The 18,839-nt window shown below is 46.5% G+C and overlaps 1 protein-coding gene across 1 annotated transcript in view; it reads left to right on the forward strand.

The window, feature by feature from the left end:
• Positions 1-5,099: 5,099 nt before the first annotated feature.
• Positions 5,100-18,839, forward strand: part of grk3 (G protein-coupled receptor kinase 3) — a 51,043-nt gene continuing 37,303 nt past the window's right edge. Inside the window, exons 1-2 of the mRNA XM_069701060.1 lie at positions 5,100-6,124; positions 18,727-18,803. Coding sequence (XP_069557161.1) covers positions 6,012-6,124; positions 18,727-18,803 — 190 coding nt within the window. The 5' untranslated portion in view covers positions 5,100-6,011. The remainder of the gene's footprint in view (positions 6,125-18,726; positions 18,804-18,839) is intronic.

The raw sequence follows: 18,839 nt of genomic DNA on the forward strand, positions 1-18,839 counted from the left end.
TTGCAGCCCATTTTAAATTACATACAATTTCATACATTTACAAATCAGTCCAAAATCACATTTTTGCTTAAAAATAAATACTTTTTTTTTTCAGAAAAAAAACGTAATTTATAGATCCACAGATTACTTATGTATTTGATTACCGACCAGTGAACTAAAGACCCTAAAACCTTGAGTGCCAGAAAAATATGTTGTGTCTAATGCTTCTTTTTTTTTTTTTTTGTACACATGATCAACATTTGGTCAGTTTACATAATGTGGGGTGTTAATACAAATTGTATTATAATTAGCAGCAACAACAGTAAAATACTCCCTAAATGTTTGTGCATGAGCTACAATCCTACAATAAAATCTTCATGCAAGACTTTGATCTGTAGCAGATTATTTTACTCTGTGTATTAATACAATAACAGCAACTGGCAATTATTTTATTATTGATTAAATTGCTGCTCCTTTTTTGTTTTTAACTTTGCAATTTTTGCACTTTTAACCAAAAATGTTTTAAATCTAGTAAAAATTTGTATAATTTCAGTTTAAATATACAGTGAGCTCTAAAAGTCAGAGAGCTCGTAAAAAAAATCCATCATATTTTCACAAAAATGTGGCTTTAATGTGAAAGTTTGAGCATTTCTTAACTCGATTTCAGATTCTTCTCTGTTTCTCGGTCATCAATCAAACCGAAACCTGCCGTTGGCATCGATCGGGTTCGTACAAAAGGTCAGACTTCCTTCCAACGCTCACATCACGTTGGGATAACATACGTTATCACCACTCAGATTGTTCCGAGGATTTTACCTTTTGTAATCAAACATTTCGGATTAAGTTCAAATGCAACATAGTTTGCATTTCTAAAGGCCACATTAAGGGAAATATGTTGGTTTGAATCCAACAGAGCGAACAATGCGGCGTTTGTCGGGGTCGGAGAGAGACCTCGGTCGGAGCTCAGGGCCGTCGCCTCGGCTCGTGACGGACAACTGAAGGTCGACCTTCGACTTTGACCTTTCCGAAACACTCTACAAGGACGAAACTCCAGATTTGGTCTTTTCTGAGCCAACAACTTTTCTTCTAAGTCACTGTAGAAGGTAAACAGAGGCGGAAGGCCCACTTTCACCCCATTGAGGTGCGCAAGCAAGGCCATGGCAACAGACCGTAAGACCGTAAACATCGGTCACTCGGCCTCCCTGGCATCAGATTGTTGGAGGAAAAAATAGCCTCAACGAAGCTGCAAAGAAGTGCTGACGTGGCTGTGGAGCGCCGGGGGGGAGGGGGGGGGTGATGCAAGAACATTTGCACGTTCGGGAAGCGATCCCTGGCATGAATACGTCCCAGCAGGCCTGACTTGATTAAAGGCTGGTGCGTCGGGGCTGCTTCACTACAAGTCTTCGTCAAAACTTGCTGCTTGGAGGCCGTTGTTGTTGCCGTTTCCTGTTGTAAGAGGGATTTGGAAAAGAGCGTCGATTGACATAATCGGTCAAAAGAAAGGTTCACAACGACGTTTTACATCCGTTGAATCAGACGACAACGCTAATAAGAGTGAACGATATTTTGTGGATCCGCTTCGTGATTCGGATCAGCTCTGCAATCGACTTAGTTCCCGACTACGACTTCAGTTTTGGCTGTAAGTACAATCAAGAAACTCTGAAGAGTCGGGCCAATCAGCAACCAGTGGCTACGCATAGAGTAAACGATGGTCGATGCCGATTGGTTTAAAGCTGCTTTAATAGTTTCAAAATTAACCCGAGGTCTACGCCCAGTAGGACGCAAGGACCGTATGTTTACGAAATGAATTTGTTTATTTATTGTTATCCCGGCATGACGTGACCATGGTCCAACGAGCTCCTTGTCATGTCAGGAATGTTTGTCTTCCTCCGTCCTCACCATAAACCCTGATGTCAGGTGACTGCGGAGGAAAGTCCACGACGAGTCTTCGAACAGTTCTTTGAAGGTTTAAAGGTGTGTTTGGGCTCATTTTCCTGCCGCAGTAAAAATCCTCCCACGCAAGCAGGCCTGCCACTTTCAGGCGCACAGGGTTGTGGCTGTCGTGTCATGTTGCGACAGCGATTTTGAAAAAGGCAACACTCGGACAAGTAAATAGAGAGGAGAGCGTGGACTGAGACAGTCGTCCAATGACATTCGAAGGTACATGTGGTGAGTCAGATTACAATATTAATTCAAAGGGAAAATAAATTGTGAATTGTCCCTTTGATTTGGACCCGCTCCAAAATATAGTGAGGCTCTTCTTTGGGCCGTGCTACACCCTTCCGCCAAGTTTCATGAACACGGGGCTGGTAGTTTTTCCGTAATGCTGTGGACAAACAGCACATAAAACACCTAGAAAGACCTTCACTGGTGTGTTTTTTTTTTTTTTTTTTTTAATTTTGGACCCCACCCGTATTCAGTTTACTGTCAATTATGACAAAGAAAAGGAGAATCAAATCAAATTTTCAGTTGATTTCAACTCGTGATCACTTAATGATGTGAAAACTTTAATACTTGGAAGAGTTTTCTTTGGTTTTAATAAAGTGTTTATCCTATTTAATGTTACTCCCCCCTACCCCCCACCCCCCACCCTTCCGGCACTGCGTGTTGTTTCTGCCGGAGTATAAAACGTTCCCCTGTATGCGATTTCCCACCTGCGGTGTCTCGCGCGCGAGGCCTCCTTTCCCGCAGTGCACGAGCGGCATTACCGGCACCGGCCAGGAAACGGCACTGCGTTTCCACCAGAGGCGCCACGAACACGCGCGTCCCCACCGGGGGCACACTCCTGATAGAAAATGTGCGTTGTGTTGTAATATTAATCTGTCGGAGGCTGCTTGCTGCTGCTATGTGACTGCTCGGATTTCACAGTGGAGCTCGGCGACGGATAAACGAAGCGTTTTACGCGCAGAATCTGCTGCAGCGTTCCCGGTCCAATACACACGGGGCCTCCACGTCTGGTTCGTTCCCTGTCAAAGTAGGACCCTTCTGGGAAATTTCCTGCACGCAGGGCTGGTCGATGCTGTTCCCATTATAAAACGCCGCAAATCAATCGTACGGTCCCAGCAGAGGAATTCCTCGTTTATTATTAAAAAAAAACCCCAACAACAATAAAAAACAAAAAAACAATGCTGTTTTAATTAAAAACAAACAAACAAACAAACAAAAACCCAGCTGGAATACAAACCCCCTTCTCAACACCTCCGGTCATGTGGTCCAGGTCCAGCTAGCACCGAGAAGCCGCTCCGTGTTTTCCGAGCCTCTCCCCCGCCGCAGTGGGAGGAAGTCGAACCACAAAGCAAGCAGTGCCCCTGTGCTAGCGAAAAAAAAAAAAAAGAAAAGAAAAAAAAAACACAGAAAAATACATCGAAGGGGGGGACTTCTGCTAAACATGTGCCATATTGGAGCTGGAGAGCAGACGGCTTGATCGAAAGGAGCGGAACAGTGTCGATTAGGCTTAACACGGCCGCGGAGGCTTGCGGACGGACGGGACCCCGCGGGGCAGGCAGGCAGGCACTAGCCGAGTAAGGGCTCCCGAAGCGCGGACAAGCCTGGTAAGGCAGGAGTCGTCGCTCGAAGGTCTGGCCGAGCGGAGCACGACGGGTTTTTTTTTTTTTTTTTTCTTCTTCTTCTTCTTCTTCTATGATTTCAGGGGGAGAAGACCGCCAGCACTCGCCGTGTCGTGTTGGGCGTTTTTGCGTGTTTTAACAGCACCCGGGGTGGTCGAAATTACAACCATCCCCCTCCCCACCTTCCCACCCCACCCGACCCGACCCGCCGCCACCACCGCCGCCGCCACCATCGCCGCCGCCTGGTCGGTTAACCGCAGTTTTACGGTGAGGAGGGAAAAGTTATCGTTAAACAAGCCAGCCGACCTCCAATCTGCCAGCGCTGCCTCCACCACCTCCTCCACCACCACCACCACCGGCAGCGTCACCGTCGAAGCCCGCACTCAGAGGCTCTTGCGCTGGGTCTCCAAGGCGAGGAGGGTCCCCCCCCTACTCTCTCTCTCTCCACCTCCAACACACTCAAAACAACCAGCTGTGGATTATTAGCTATTTCTAATTTTTGTCTTCGTTTTTTTTTTTACATTTTATTTTTTATTTTTTTATGAACCCAACTGGACTTTTTGTCGGAAGCTTCTCGGAAGCGCTGCGAGACTTCCCACCCCCGAACACGGAGCCGCCAGCCGCCTCGCAGCCCCTGCGTTCGCCTGGGAAGTAAAAACAAAACAACAACAACAACAACAAAATCTCGTCTGAAATCGAGCCAGCGTTTCTGCAGCTGGCGACGGAGGGAGGCATGAGGTCGTGTGGGCGCTGCTTTTTTTTTTTTTTTTTTTTAAAACGCATCTGTCGGGCCCCGACGTCCGGACCTCGACCGAGCACTTCGCTCGTTAGTTAGCCTCGGTTGTTGTTTTTTTTTTGTTTGTTTTTGTTTTTTGGGGGGGGGGGGGGGGTGGTGGTGGTGATGGTGATGGTGGTGGTGGTGGTGGGGGGGGGCCGCTAGCAGGTTTCATTTTCTGCTAGCTTAGCGTGCTGCGGCTAACTTAGCAGGACGGAACCCGAAGTGGCGCGTTCAGCCGCCGCCGGGGCGCGTGGATTTTGTGCGCGTGCGATTAGTTGATTGCCGACCCTCCTTTTTTTTTTTTTTTTTTTTTTTTGCCCGGACGGTCTCTCCCCCCCAAAAAAACAACAACAACAAAAAAAAACCCTCTTAAAAGGTATTCAAACCGCCGGCTTTCTTTTCTTTTCTTCCGCGATTGACGGAGCCGATAAGGGAACATTTTTTTTTAATTTTTTTTTTTTTTTAATTTTTTTTTTTTTTTTGGGAGCCCTTAAACGTCGCGCAGGAAGCCCCCGAGACGAGCGACGACGACGGGGCGACATAAACATCAAGCGGGTGCGTGGATTTCTTTTTTTTTTTTTGTGTGTGTTTTTTTTTTGACGGAATGCAAATCATGAGTCCCGGCTCCTGTTTAACACGGACTCGCGTGGTTTTATTTGTGCCAGTTTGCGCCTGAGATATTTTAGAATTTTTTTTTAAAATTTTGTTTGTTTGTTTGTTGGTGTGTGTTTGTTGTTGCACATCAGGGGGAGGAAGAGGAGGGAGGGAAGAGACTCTCGATGATCCACATCTCGACCTCCTTCCTCGGTGTTCCTGTTTGTTTGGAGAGGAAGAGGAGCGAAGCTACACATGTCCCCGTCTTTTTTTTTCTTTTTTTTTTTGTAATTGTTTTTTTTTTTCTTTTATGACTGCACATTTTCTTCTTTTTTTTTTCTTCCCCCCTTTTTCTGCTGCTGTCGAGGCAGAGAAGAAACATCCTCTTCGCTTGTGCGGCCGATCCACTAAAATTAGAACATCTCGTCGGTGTTTACATTTGAAGGAAACCCTGTGAAACCACATGCTTTGCACTGGACACAAACCAGTCGTTTGGACGCATTTCCATCAAAGAGCACCCGGGGAAGTCCCTCCCTCCCACCCCCGGAGACCTGCGGGACTTGACAGCTGCCTCCAGACCCCGCATCTGGTGCCTGTGACCCCCTCCGTGTGAGACATATCACGGCCATCAATCTTGGGCCCTCTCCCATTAATAGTTCCCACCTTTTTTTTTTTTTTTTTTGGTGTGAGACCTCCATGTTTGCACTAAATGGGGGGGACGGTGATCTAGCGGAAACCTGTCACCTCATGTCTTCCCCCCCCGCCCCCTTTGAATTTCCTTCTTTTTTTTTTCTTTCTCCTTCGCCTTTCTTTCTTTATAATGTCACAATGCTGGTAGTTTGAGGCGAAGTGAGCGAGCGAAAGACTTTCAAGCCGCAGACGAACGACACGGTTCGCGGTCGATGGTCAGCCCCGCCGTGAGCGCGCACCTCGGCCCTTGGTGGTGGTCGTATCTGCCGGAGGACACTGTTTTTTTTTGAATCCCCTTAAAAAAAAAAAAAAAAAAAAAAAAAAAAAAAAAAACACACAAAAAAAAAAAAAAAAAAAAAAGGGCCTGGTTATTCTAATCGATTTGGTCGTCCCAGGCTCGAAAGATGGCGGACCTCGAAGCGGTGCTCGCCGATGTCAGCTATCTGATGGCGATGGAGAAGAGCAAGTCGACTCCAGCGGCCCGAGCGAGCAAGAAAATCATCCTCCCTGAGCCCAGGTAAAAAAAAAAAAAACTCACTCGCTCGCACACAGCAGGGCTTTGTCATGTTGTGCTTTGTACGCTTGTGCAATGGATGGGTGTTTTGGGTGTGTGTGTGTGTGTGTGCGCGCTTGCGCTTTATTGCGGCCGTTTGGGGGGGGGGGGGGGGGGATCGCTTCCTTCTCTCCAACCTGTGACTTACTGTAGACGCTTGATGCTCTCCGAAAACGACTCCTGGAGCTTTTGTCAAAACATGCAGCACCTACGGGCTTCTCGAAAATCACCACACACACACACACAAAAACAAAACATCCGTCCGTTTTTAACCCCCCCCTCCCCCCCCCCCCCCCGCGCCACATTAGCTTTGTGACTTACCAATAAGTTGAAGCTGGCGTTAGACACTTGGAAAAGTCTTCTGGGTCGGAGGGGTGGAGGGCGGGGTGTGCAAAATGTTTCATCTTTCTTTAATCATAAATACACCCGACAGGAATGTAAACACCACACTTTTGTTTTGTTCCCCCCCCCCCCCCCACGAGCCGAAGTCATCCCAACGGCCGATTTTTACACTCGTAAAAATGTGTATTTCTCTGTCGACGATCCGCGTTCGTGAGCGCTCCGCCCCTTTTTGCCGAGATAATCCGTCCACCTGACGGGTGCGGCTCGTCCGGGGAACGGATTTTAAACGGCGGGACGACCGCACGGGTTCGCGACCCGGTCGCGAAAAGGGTTCGCGCTGAAAATGCCCGGTTTTATTTCGCGACGTGGCGGCGGAGATGTCACGAGAGCCTGCAGGGAAGTCCGCCGGTCGGGTGAGGGGGTGGGGGGGGGGTATTAGACGGCGAACACGGAAATGAGCGTCCGCGACCTCTGACCTTTCCGTAAAGGTCGGCCAAACGCGCCGCGACTCGTGAACATCGAGAGAAAAAAAAAAAAAAAAAGGGCTCGTGTCCAAACTTGGACGTCCGGGAAATACGACCCCCCCCACCACCACCACCACCACCACCACCACCCGTGTTGCACCAGACGATGTCTCCCGCCGAGCGTGTTCGGCGCGCTCCACTTCCTTGCCAATATCCGGTGACTTTCGGGCAGCCGCCTCTCCACGGGAGGGATGGGGGGGCGGAAAGGGGGGGGGGGGGGCGCAGCGATCAATAACCCGATCGGCTCCCCTGTGAAGGAAGTGTGTCGCCCGGCGTGAGACGAGTCGGCGGCCAGACCCGGATGCTGACTGGTTTTCGTGTGTGTGTGTGTGTGTGCGTGTGTGTGTGTGTGTGTGCGTGCGTGTGCGTGTGTGTGTGACCTGCCACTAAACGACCCGACGTCGGCCTTTTCTCGCCGACTCGCGTTCAGTCGACTCTTCGAGGTAAAACTACACGTTTCAGAGCGCCGTTTTATTGTCATGGAAGACGCGCCTGCTTGATTAGTCGACAGCCGTCGGGCGGACGGACGGATCGTCTCGGCCACGCGTGGATTTTAACTTTTTTTTTTTTTTTCTTTTCTTAACAAACGAGTAAACGAAGAATTCAACATTTTTGCTTGCTTGAAAGACGTCTTCCATCTTTTATGTCAACGGACCGCCGAAGACCAGTCAGTGAAAACAAAGCGTGCGTGTGTGTGCGTGTCGGCTCCACCGGTACGTGCTAGCTCTTCACCAGACACCCCCCCCCTTTCCGCCCCCCCCGCCCCCGCCCCCTTTCCTCTTACCCACCACATTCACGCTGTTTGCAAGCATCCAGCGTGAGCAGGGCCATCAAACCAGACTCCAGCTACAATCTGATTTAAATAATACACCCCCTTCCTCTCTCTCTCTCTCTCTCTCTCTCCCCCCCCCTCACCGTCACCATCAGCTCATAATTGCACATCCTTTTGTCTTCTGCGCAGGCTCGAAAAGTGTCTCTTCATGCCGCGTGGGAGGGGGGGGGGGGGGGCGTGTTTCGGGGACAGGTGTGGTATGCGACTTGATTGAAGAGGATGTGGTTACAAGAAATTTGGGTATTTCGGGCGCCTCGCTTTCCATACGAGGTTTGCGACAGTGCCATTTGGGTTTAGTGCAATGCTAAACCGCTGCGTGTGTGTGTGTGTGTGTGTGTGTGTGTGTGTGTGTGTGTGTGTGTGAGTGTGTGTGTGTGTGTGAGTGAGAGAGAGAGAGAGAGCCGATCCTGCGCTGTGAGAGAGTCTAAATACTGACACACACACACACACACACACACACACACACACACACACACACACACACACACACACACACACACACACACACACACACACACACACACACAGACAGAGGAACTGCACAGTGTCAATGTGGCCTCGGCTGCGTGAACCGCTTTAGCCGTTCGACTGTTAAGTCGACAGATTGGAGGCTCGAGAGGCGTTTGCTTCCTTCCTGGTTGCTCTTTGGTTTTGGTTTCGGTTCATGTCACCACGGCATTCAAGAAACAAAAAAAACAAACTTTCCGAAACCCTGAAGCTCTCTTCAGACCGCCGGTCCATTACAGCCTTTGCCGCTTTTCATTTTTGCCAAATGAAAGCGGCGTTAATGTGGCAGAATAACACAGCGCGGCGGGTCATGCAGCGAATCTGACCTCCGCTCTACCTTCAGGACAGAAACAATCGGATCATCGGAAAAACGTCTCCCGTCTGGATACTTTTCAGGCCGCCTTGCGTTTTTATTTTAATTATTATTATTATTTTTTTTTAAAGCTCCGACCCGCCAGCTGGTTTTTCCGCTCTAAAGCAGAACTAGCATCTCGGCTGCTGGGCGGATTCTTAAAGGAACGTTCCACGAAAAACATTTCCTTTAAACATCCAACTCGAAAGTGGAAGTTGACTCATTTTGCAGCTGCACTCGCCTGCGGTGGTTTGCATTTATAAGATTCGAACAACCGACTGAAACTGTATGTTTAATTAATATTTTAGCAAATGTAGAGTTTTATTCGATTAAACTCGGCTTTTAAACGTTTCTACGATACATTTTTTTTTTTATTGCAGTGAAATTGGATTGAGCTGTTTGCACATGTCTCAGGCCTCCCTGAAGGAAAGTATTTGTTATGAAAACATATGTTCGCTTCCTTTTAAAGTGCCTTAAGGCTTTTGTTCTGAAATTGAGGTTTAATTATGAAGCTGATATACTGCAGGGAGAGTAAAGTTTGATACTGGTAGATCTAGGCAGGGTTAAAAATTAAAAAAAAAAAAAAATGGTTTCAATGGTGAGTTTGATGCATGAAAAGTAAATAAATTTAAAAAAAAAAAAAACCTGCCACAACCAAAATAAGTTTAGCAGGTTATAATAGCTACAGAATAGCATTATGTTTTTTTTTACTTGGCGCCAATATATCGATACACGGAAGCTAAATATCAACATTTCATTATATAAAACATATAAACCCGTCTCGCCGAACATATTTCTCAATCTTGTTTGCGCGAAAATCCAATTTTGCTGCAATAAAAATGTGAAAAAAACAAAAAGAAGAGAGATGAACATGTTGAAAACGTCAGTTTAGATAAAGCAGATCAAGTTTTCCTTTTGAGGACAAAATCTGAAGTTGTTAGAAAAGCAATAAATCTTGGACACGTCTCAGCGCATGTTATTGTCATTTTCAAAATCTCGTAAAGAGTTTAAAATGACAGTAATAATAATAATACCTTAATTAATAAAGTTAACTACCTAACCTACCTCCGTATCGCGTGTTTTAGTGATTTCCCATCCCGAGCAGGTTTCAGTCTCATCTGCAAAAGTAAACGGACGTTTTAAGAACCCCCGACAGATGATTATGTCCACAAACATCTTGTGAGCTGACGTGAGGGGAAACGTTACGGCTCAAATGTTTCCAACCTGTTCGGAGCGCGTCGTGTTTTTTTGGTGTTTTTTTTGTTTTTGTTTGTTTGTTTTATTTTTTAGCTGCGTTCTTCTTTTCAGCTTCCTTCATTGAATGTCGGCCGCGTTAATCATCACTAACTTATTCAATGAATGAAGCCTGTAAAATAGAAAAACACACTTTGAAAGCTTTTAAAAAAAAAAGCTCGACATAAGCTATTTTCAAGGCAGCAGAAGTCAATGATTGAACTGCAGAAAAACATTCGATGTGTCGCTCGGGGTGTCACGACTCGCTGGGACGCGACAAAAAGCCAAGCAAAAACTCAAATACACGCTAGTGTGCGTCCCCCAGCATCTGCTTTGAATTTAAAGCTCCCATATAGTACGAATTCATATGTCTTTTACTGTATACGATGCAGGTCGAGGTGCTATAAATACTGAGAGCGTGTTAAAACACTCGGTTCACACAGCTTGTATGCAGCAAATGTGCCCTTTGGACTTCTGCAAGTTTGTGATGTCACAAACGATAAGACCACATTTCCCCCCAAAAAACACCCGTCGCTTCCTGTTGTTCCGGTTAGCTAGCGGCGGTTTGTTTTGATGGCGAGAGGAGAGGGGGCGGAGCCTCGCTGATTGCAAATGAACAGTTGTTTTTAGGCATGAAGTCAGTTTTGTTTGAAAAGGCGACTTTATGCTGTTATAATTTCAGTAGCCGTCTGTTCTGCAGGTGACCGTTCTTGCGGACAAGTCGCAAGTTGTTTGAATTTGCAAGACCGTGAATTCCTGGAGGGACTGTTCATTTGTCTTTTTGCACTTTTTAACCGACACCTGGTAGCGCCGTGTTCTTCTTCTACTCCTTTGGTTCTTAAATGGCAGCTGGCAGACGGCTTTCTGGCGCATTACCGCCACCTTGTGGCAGTAGAACGCATCACTTCAAACAAACCGTTTGGTTTTTTTCTTATTCGTTTTATTTTCAGTAACTTTTTGAAACTCACGACCCGTCCCTCCCCTCAACCGTCCTCCCCTGACTCCGATGGCGTCGTCCTCTCCCGACCCTGTACTTGTTTCGGGGGAAGCCATTCATTTTGGAGAAAATGGCGACCTCACGCTGTATTCCTTTCAGCAGAGCTCCCGTCGACGACAGTTTTTGCGGGAGATCGGCCGACGTCGTTTCGAGTTGAAACCGATACCTCCATCAGGCGGAGGTGTTTCGTGTGCGATCTGCTTTTGTTAAGTGATTTTCATTCTTGGTTACGAGCTTTACCATTCATTCCTCGTTGTGATGCAGGGAGCCGCGCAGATAAAAGCACCGGCTAATGGACTTGTGAAAGCTCTCTTATTGCTCTGCCGTCGAGTAAATCGGCCTGAAAGCAATATGAATATGTACCTAAAACACGTCGGTTAGGGTTGTTATTGCTCCAATAATGGCTCCGGTGTGACGGGATTGGAAAAGGGCTGGCGTTTTGGGTCGGCGTATTGTTGTCTCCCTTCAATGCTTCGGGGAGAATCGACAATATTTAGATTATGTAAAACATGCGAGTGCGCGGCGCAGGACTGTTGGTCTATTTCCTGAAAACGGCACCTGATGAAAGGCCGTGTCCAGACTGATAAAACTTTTAGCGGTTGGTGGAGCCACAGGCCGGTGGGGTGGGGTGGGGTGGAGGGGTGTGTGTGTGTGGTGGTGGTGGGAAGGTTGGGGGTAAAATGCATGCGGCCCTGTGGAGATAGCGTGGTGCTGCCACATTCTCGGCGGGCCAAGGCGAAGTCCTCTGGCAGAGAGGTGAGATTTCGACAGCAACACTGGAGGCCGTTGAGACGAGGCGTGGACGGGGGGGACGGGGGACGGGAGTCACAGAGGCGGCATCGACTTCGGACGGGGCACCGTTTTTTTTTAATTTTTTTTTTAATTTTTTTTTAATACATCGCTAAGTACACTTTATACTTTAGTTCTTCCTTATTTTGGTTGTAATGCGTTACTCCCGCCAGCACCCTTTAATGCGCCTATCGGATTAATCATCAAATAGTTATTGAATTTCGAATAGTATTTTTGCTTGAAAATATATATATAATAGGCAGATTCAGAGTCGGGAGAATTTTTAGATCTGATTAGCTGCAGTCGTCAGCGGTAACATAGCTAAACTATGAAACACAACTGGCTTCTATCCAGTAAACATTTACTGCATGTTGGTGTTTCCACGCTCGGATGACAATATTTTGATGGACGCAGAAAAGACCATGAGTATTATTTAAATGTTTTGGAAAATGAGCATTGGAAAAGATCAACAGAGTGACACTTCTGTTGGTTCATAAACAATCTTTGCGTTAGCCCCTTTTCCAGCCCGTAGCTACCGCGGTTGGCACTCGGTAATGTCTCAACAGCTTATGTTAACAAATAAAAAGAAACGCTCGGAAACACATTTAAACGCATCACCGACCACGATAGCCATGACTTAACGTGAATCTGCAACTTCGGATAATGTTCCTTATCGTAACGCTAGCTCAGCAGCAAAATTGGAATGTCGGCTTGAAATGTCGCCGACGACCGATCGGAAGCTCGTGCTCGTTCCCGTGAATGGAAAGCTGTATATCCGCTGTCACTGAATATAATTATTCATTTTCAGAGCGTGTTCAGGGAATTGGTAAAAGTTCCCTTTTGGGAACATCAGTCTCCCCTGTTGAGAGAGTTTTACAAACAGGCAACATGGCCGCCAGCAGAAAATCTGCTGTGTTGCTGCTGTCAATAAACAAAACAAACGGAGCTCACGACGTCAGAATGAGTGGGTACTTTCTGCACGTTTCGATGTCCTGACTTCGACGTTCAGCACAGCGAGCTGACTCGGTCGGCTCGGCTAACCAGGGCTGGATATTTCACCTTATTTTCAGGCAAAGTAAATTTCGCCCTTTTCGCCACAAACGCTGCCGCGTCAGGTGACCTCAGACCTCCTTCTCCGAGCTCTTGCCGCCCTCTTCACTTTTCCGGGTGCTTTCACCCATTCGAAGTCCTGAATTTTCCCACTTCACCGGTGTCCATGAACGCACCACAATAGTGTGGTAATCTCAGCAGGTCATTAAGGTCATTTTAGGTATTCTAGAAACGCTGAAACAAGTATAAGATAAGACAAACGCAACACATCATGAACCAGGCAGCCGAGCAGTCGGAGCTGGACAAAGTCTCTCTTTTGTCCTCGCAGAGGACGCTGCCAGCTTGTTTGAACAACCTTTATTGAACTCCACCCGGTGGCCGCTCGATTGACCCGGACGGTGTGAGCAGAGGTAGTCGCCGCAGGTTCTGGCTGCAGGATTAAAAAAAAAAAAAAAAAAAAAAACGCAGCGGGAGCTTAACACGTCGTACGAGACTCGTAACAACCACAGGGTTGCCGTGTTCCAAATTAAATGCTTCCAATTGTGTTTTTTCGACAGATTAGTGCTGTTTCAAATATGTAGTTTTCCCCCCGTATGTTCTCCCTCGAACAAAACAAAAATCAGTGAGTCACTACGAAAGAGCAGATTTGACCTCCAACACAGCTCTTCCCTCAAACGGCTGGAAGTAGTGTTACACACACACACACACACACACACACACACACACACACACACACACACACACACACACACACACGCGCGCGCACGCACGACTCTTTAACATGCATGCAGTTTTCCAAGGGAACACGCCATCGTCACACTTTGAGTCATCGCGACTTCCTGTCCACCTTCCTTTTTGTTTTCAGCTGATTTGTGGATATTTTTAGTGACTGATTCAGGGGACGGAGGAGAGACCGCAGCGGGAGCATCGGGTGGTTATGAGGATCTTTTTTTTTTTTTTAATAATAATAATAAACTTTATTTGCATGGCACTTTGCCAAACTCAAGTGCTTCACATAAAATAAGCCATTAATGCAAAACAACGAGCCTTAACAACACGACACCCAACAACACAATGGTCGTATAGAACAAATTAAAAACGGGGTATAAAAGAAATAAAGAGTTGATCGTTTAAAAATCAGCAAAGGCTCTCTGATAAAAGTGTGTTTTAAGACTTGGGGGGAGCTCAGACTGAAAATGCTTCGTCACCCTTTAGCTTTAAGACGTGTCTCCGGAGCAGATAAAAAATGTTTTTGTCTGAGGATCTCAGACTAACGGGCAGGCTTGTATGGAATAATCAGGTCAGCTAAATAGGAGGGAAGAGAAGCTGTGAAGTGTCTTTTTTAAAAGTCAACAGTATAAAATCAATTCTAAAACGTACTGGGAGCCGGTGCAAGGAGGCTAAAACGGGGCGCGACGTGGTTCCTTTTCCTGGTTTTTAGTTAAACGTCTGGCAGTCGAGTTCTGTGCAGTTTAAAGTCGACTGATGGATCTTTGGGTATTTGCGATATCTCGAAGGGGATGAAAACGGGACAGCGACTGTAGCTGCTGACCTGTGCAGGTCTCAGCCGCACTTTTTGTTTTGTTGGAAGTGGGACACTGAAGTTAGCGCGGCGGTGACGGGCCGGGAAGCACCGCAGCGGCGGCAAACCTGCACAGGTCAGCAGCTGCAGTCGCAGAGAAGCATTTCGGGTTTTGAAGTTGGCGCTGAGGCGGCGATTATTTTCGCTGCAATAATCTGGCATCGAGTTATCGTCACACGAGGCGCTAAAATCCTGAAAGTGACGTCGTTACTACGGCTGCTTCTCCAGCCAACTCTCAGACTCCGTCGTTGTTCTTCCAAAAACATTGGGGGCGTCTTCAAACCCCGTTATCGTCTGAAACGAATTCGGCGCCAGTGAATTGACAGGAAATCGACTGGACTTTTTCTCGCAGTTCCTTCTTGTCGTTTCACACCACCTCAATCTACTCAAGACTCCACAACAGCAGCCAGAATAACAGGTTTCAGAGAAAAGAAACTTTTTTTTTTTTTTCTCCTTAAAGACAGTAATTACACGTCTGGAGGCTTAAATGAGCTGAACCGAGCGTTCGTCCCAGCTGCTTCGGTCACGTTTGCTCCGTCAGTAATCGGCTCAGCTTTCAGTGCAGATATTGGCAAGAGAGCTCCGACAAACGTTGCCCGTTGTCCTCCCAGAGCGTGGGAATCACACCTCCGTAGGCCTCGGCGTCAACGTCCCGCCCCGGTGATCCGATATACAAGTGGTCAGCTTTGCGAATACCTCCTCAGCTGACGTCCTTCTAATAATCAATGGAAAGAATATCCAAAAAAGACCTGCCCTGTGTGGTTGTGGCGAGCGCAGCTGAACTATGCAGGAAGTGCGGTTCTAAAGCCTAAAACCAGCCCTGAAGTTAGTCTTAAAACCAGTCCGAAACAAGTCCTAAAACCAGTCCTAAAATTAGTCTAAACAAGTCAAAAACCAGTCCAAAACAAGTCCTAAATCCACTCCTAAAACTAGTCCAAAACAGGTTCAAAAACCACTCTGAATCCAGTCCTAAAACCAGTCTAAACCTGTACAGGAAGTAGGAGAGATTTAAACTCAGGTTGTCTGCCTGACGCTGGTTTCACCAAAGCCTCCTCTGTTTTTTTTTTGTTTTTTTTTAAGTTGACCTCATCTGTAATTTCTTACACACATTAGACCCACAGCTGTGGAAGAGGCTCCGCCCCCTCTCGCACAGTTCACCGCAGCGCAGAGTCTGACCCCGTTTTAAATCCGCTGGATTAATTCGATAATCTGAGCCTGAACAGATGTGATTTGGTCGAGTCTCGACGGTTGAGGTTGAGAATGACAAACCCGAGTTTCTAACGTAGTTAAACCATCGACTATTTACGAAGTTTTGCGCGTTTACGATGTTATAACGTCGCTCCGACGCTCCACCCGATGTGCCCGGCTTTAAAGATGAAGACGGGCGCGGTAATGTTGTTTTTCTCCTTTCTGTAAAAAACAGATGTACGTGTGTGTGTGTGGGAGGGGGTGGGGGGCTGGCTGGCTGGTGGTTCCCCTGCAGTGAATCTCCTCACCATCACCTGTTGTGTGTGTGTGTGTGTGTGTGTGTGTGTGTGTGTGTGTGTGTGTGTGTGTGTGTGTGTGTGTGTGTGTGTGCGTGCGTGTGTTGGAGTGTATGCGTGTGTGTTGTTTTTTTTGTTTTTTGTTTTATAGCCTGTTTACCAGGCGGAGAGACTCTGGGTGTTGATCATACACGTGCGACTCCCCTGAATTCTCCCCCCGTAGACAAAAACGGCCTTATTTTATCCCGACGCGCCGGTGGTCATTCTGTCACTCAAACCGTCACAGCTGGAGCCTCCTTTGTTCTGCGGTCATCTGCTCCCGTAAGCCAAGAGCCGCTGTGGAACGACGACGCTGCTGCTGCTGCTAACACCGCTGCTGTTTTGATTTGCTTTCGTGTTATTGGAGCATCTGGGATATTGTTTGTTTTTTTTTTTTAAGAAGGAAAAATGACTGCAGAAGTTTTAAGGTGTTATTTTTCTCAACGATGGACCATTAAAATGCCAAAAAAAAAAAAAAAAAAAAATCTGCTGCTGTTGACATGATTTATGTCTTAAAATGCACCTGCGTTTCCATCGCCAGCCTCACTAACCATATACGCTGCAGCAGAAACCTCTGACCCCCCCGCCCCAGCCTGTACTCATTTTAACAGGCTGATAAGTGCCGATGTTTACAGTAAATATGGCCAAGGCGGTGAGGTTTCGTACAGGAGTCAGCTGCTGCTGCTGCTGCTGATTCAGAGGGACACACACACACACACACAGACATAAGACCTTTGAAACAGGAAGTGCTTACTTCCTTGTTCATGTTGCTGCTGTTTATTCCCAGCATACACTTACAAAGAAATCTCAGCTCTGCCGGGGGGGGGGGGGGGGGGGGGGGGGGGGTGAGGGGTGATCAGGCAGCCCGGCTCCGGCTCCGTCACTGTGGTGCAGGTGGGGGTGCCATCTTGTTTGCCCCGGCTCAAATACATAAAGTACAATAACATCATGCCGGTGGGGTTCAGACAGGGGGCGGGGGGGAGGGGGGGGGCAGCAGGTGCGTTTCTGTTGTGTTCGGTTTTCAAACACAATTTAATTTCATGTACTATTTTTTTAAGGAGTGGGGGTGGGGCAGATTCACAAATCAAACAACACCTCTTATTAATATTTTATATGTTGTACACGCTTGCTATGTTTGTGCTCTTGCTTTGTTTTAGTTGGTGTTTAACTGCGCGGCACGATGAGCTCCATATTTCTATTAACGTCTCTCACTTCATTGTTTTGCTTTTTTTTTTTTTTTTTTTTTTTAATAGAAGCAATCAACGAAGCTATAAATGATGTTTACTGCCACTTTAAAACATACTAACAAAATAATATATAAATTAAGGTTAGTTATTAGTTTTGTAGTTCCTTAAAGTCAATAAAGAGCCATAGAGTGAGTCTTTTTGAGGTTTTATAAAGTGATAATACACCAGAAATACCATTTTAAATCTGATTTATGTGCTCAGTGTTACTCTGATCGGCCGTCAACAAAATCATCATCATGAAACATGGCATGCTTTTTATTAACTGTAATACATTCAAGCTTTAATGGAGGAGTCTCCCATTTACTGTCACTGCATCTTCAACTCAGCTTGTCAGGTCAATTAATATAAATATGATTATGAAGTCAAAGTAAATACTTATTAGTGTCGCATTTTTACACAATTAGATACTATTCAGGATTTTGATTTGAATTTTTTTTCCATTTTCTATTTGTGCTTTCATACCTTTCATCATGCTTTTAGTCACTTTTACATACTTTAATTGCTCTTCTCTATCTAATCTTTTTATAGCCGCAACTATTTAACTTATGATTTACTTGTTTATTATTACAGCTTAAATCTCTTTAATGCTTTTCATTGTCCTCATTTTTATTCTTATCTTTTAGTTTCTAATTCTTATTTAAAATCTATGAGTAAAAGATAAAGAAACAATTTAATTGGCTTTCAATCTTTAATTTAACTTTTCTCTATCGTCTTGCCTGCATCGGTCTCGGTGTTTGTTTTTCACTTAAAAATGGTCTCTTTTTTTTCTTTTCTTTTTTTCTTTTTTTATCTTTTAATTTGTTTTTAACTTTGTCTTTAAATTGTTCAGGAATTAGATTTATTTTCTGCAGCTTTCTGTCTTATCACCGGCCTGTCGATCATCAGCCAGGCATTCTGAACTGCACCAAAATGTACGAAAAGTGCTTTACAAACGCAGTTTGATTGATTTAAGTGGCACCGACATACACAAGGCTTCAGAAAATTAAATTAAAGGGAACTTTGGGAACATAACCCCCCCCCCCCCCAACAAAACCTCCCGTTCTTCGCGACGTTTTATCTGGCTGGTGGGACAGAAAACCACAAACCGAAGGAACAGTCTTTCCACCGGCGACATCGTGCCCGAGCCAGACCGAGGGCGAGTGTTTTCCACCCCGCACGTGCTCCGTTCGCTCCCTGCCGAGGTGTTCGGAGGTGAAGCGGGGCCTCCCGCTCTCCCGCGGTGCGTTCAGGGTGCTGATGTGGTGTTAATGGGCCCGTGGAGGGGGGGGGGGGTGCTAATTGATTCATTCTCCCCGCTCTCCCGCTCATTAACACCCGTTCCCAGGGTAGCCTGTATCTCTCCGCCCCCCCCTCCCACACTCCCGCAGCCCTCCCATGTGTCCCTCGCCGTGGGACTCTTGTCAGGGGACAGGTGGCAGGGAGAGTCCCAAACCTGGGCCAGGATTTCAGCCGGGAGGAAGAGGAGGAGGAGGAGGGTTGTTGTTGTTGTTGCTGCTGCTGCTGCATGTGGCTGGTGATGATACTGTGTATTAACCTGCATCTTCCTCTCCCCTCCTCCTCCTCCTCCTCCTCCTCCTTGTCTTCACAGCATTCGCAGCGTGATGCAGAAGTACCTGGAGGAGAGAGATGAACTGACGTTTGACAAAATTTTCAACCAGAAAATCGGTGAGTTTGAAATTTTTTTTTCTTCTTTTAAATGTT

Source organism: Brachyistius frenatus, unplaced genomic scaffold, assembly GCF_029030835.1.
Source record: "Brachyistius frenatus isolate BFR_SWC_R1_liver_20210118 unplaced genomic scaffold, ASM2903083v1 Contig_35, whole genome shotgun sequence".
Classification (NCBI taxonomy): Eukaryota; Metazoa; Chordata; class Actinopteri; family Embiotocidae; genus Brachyistius; species Brachyistius frenatus.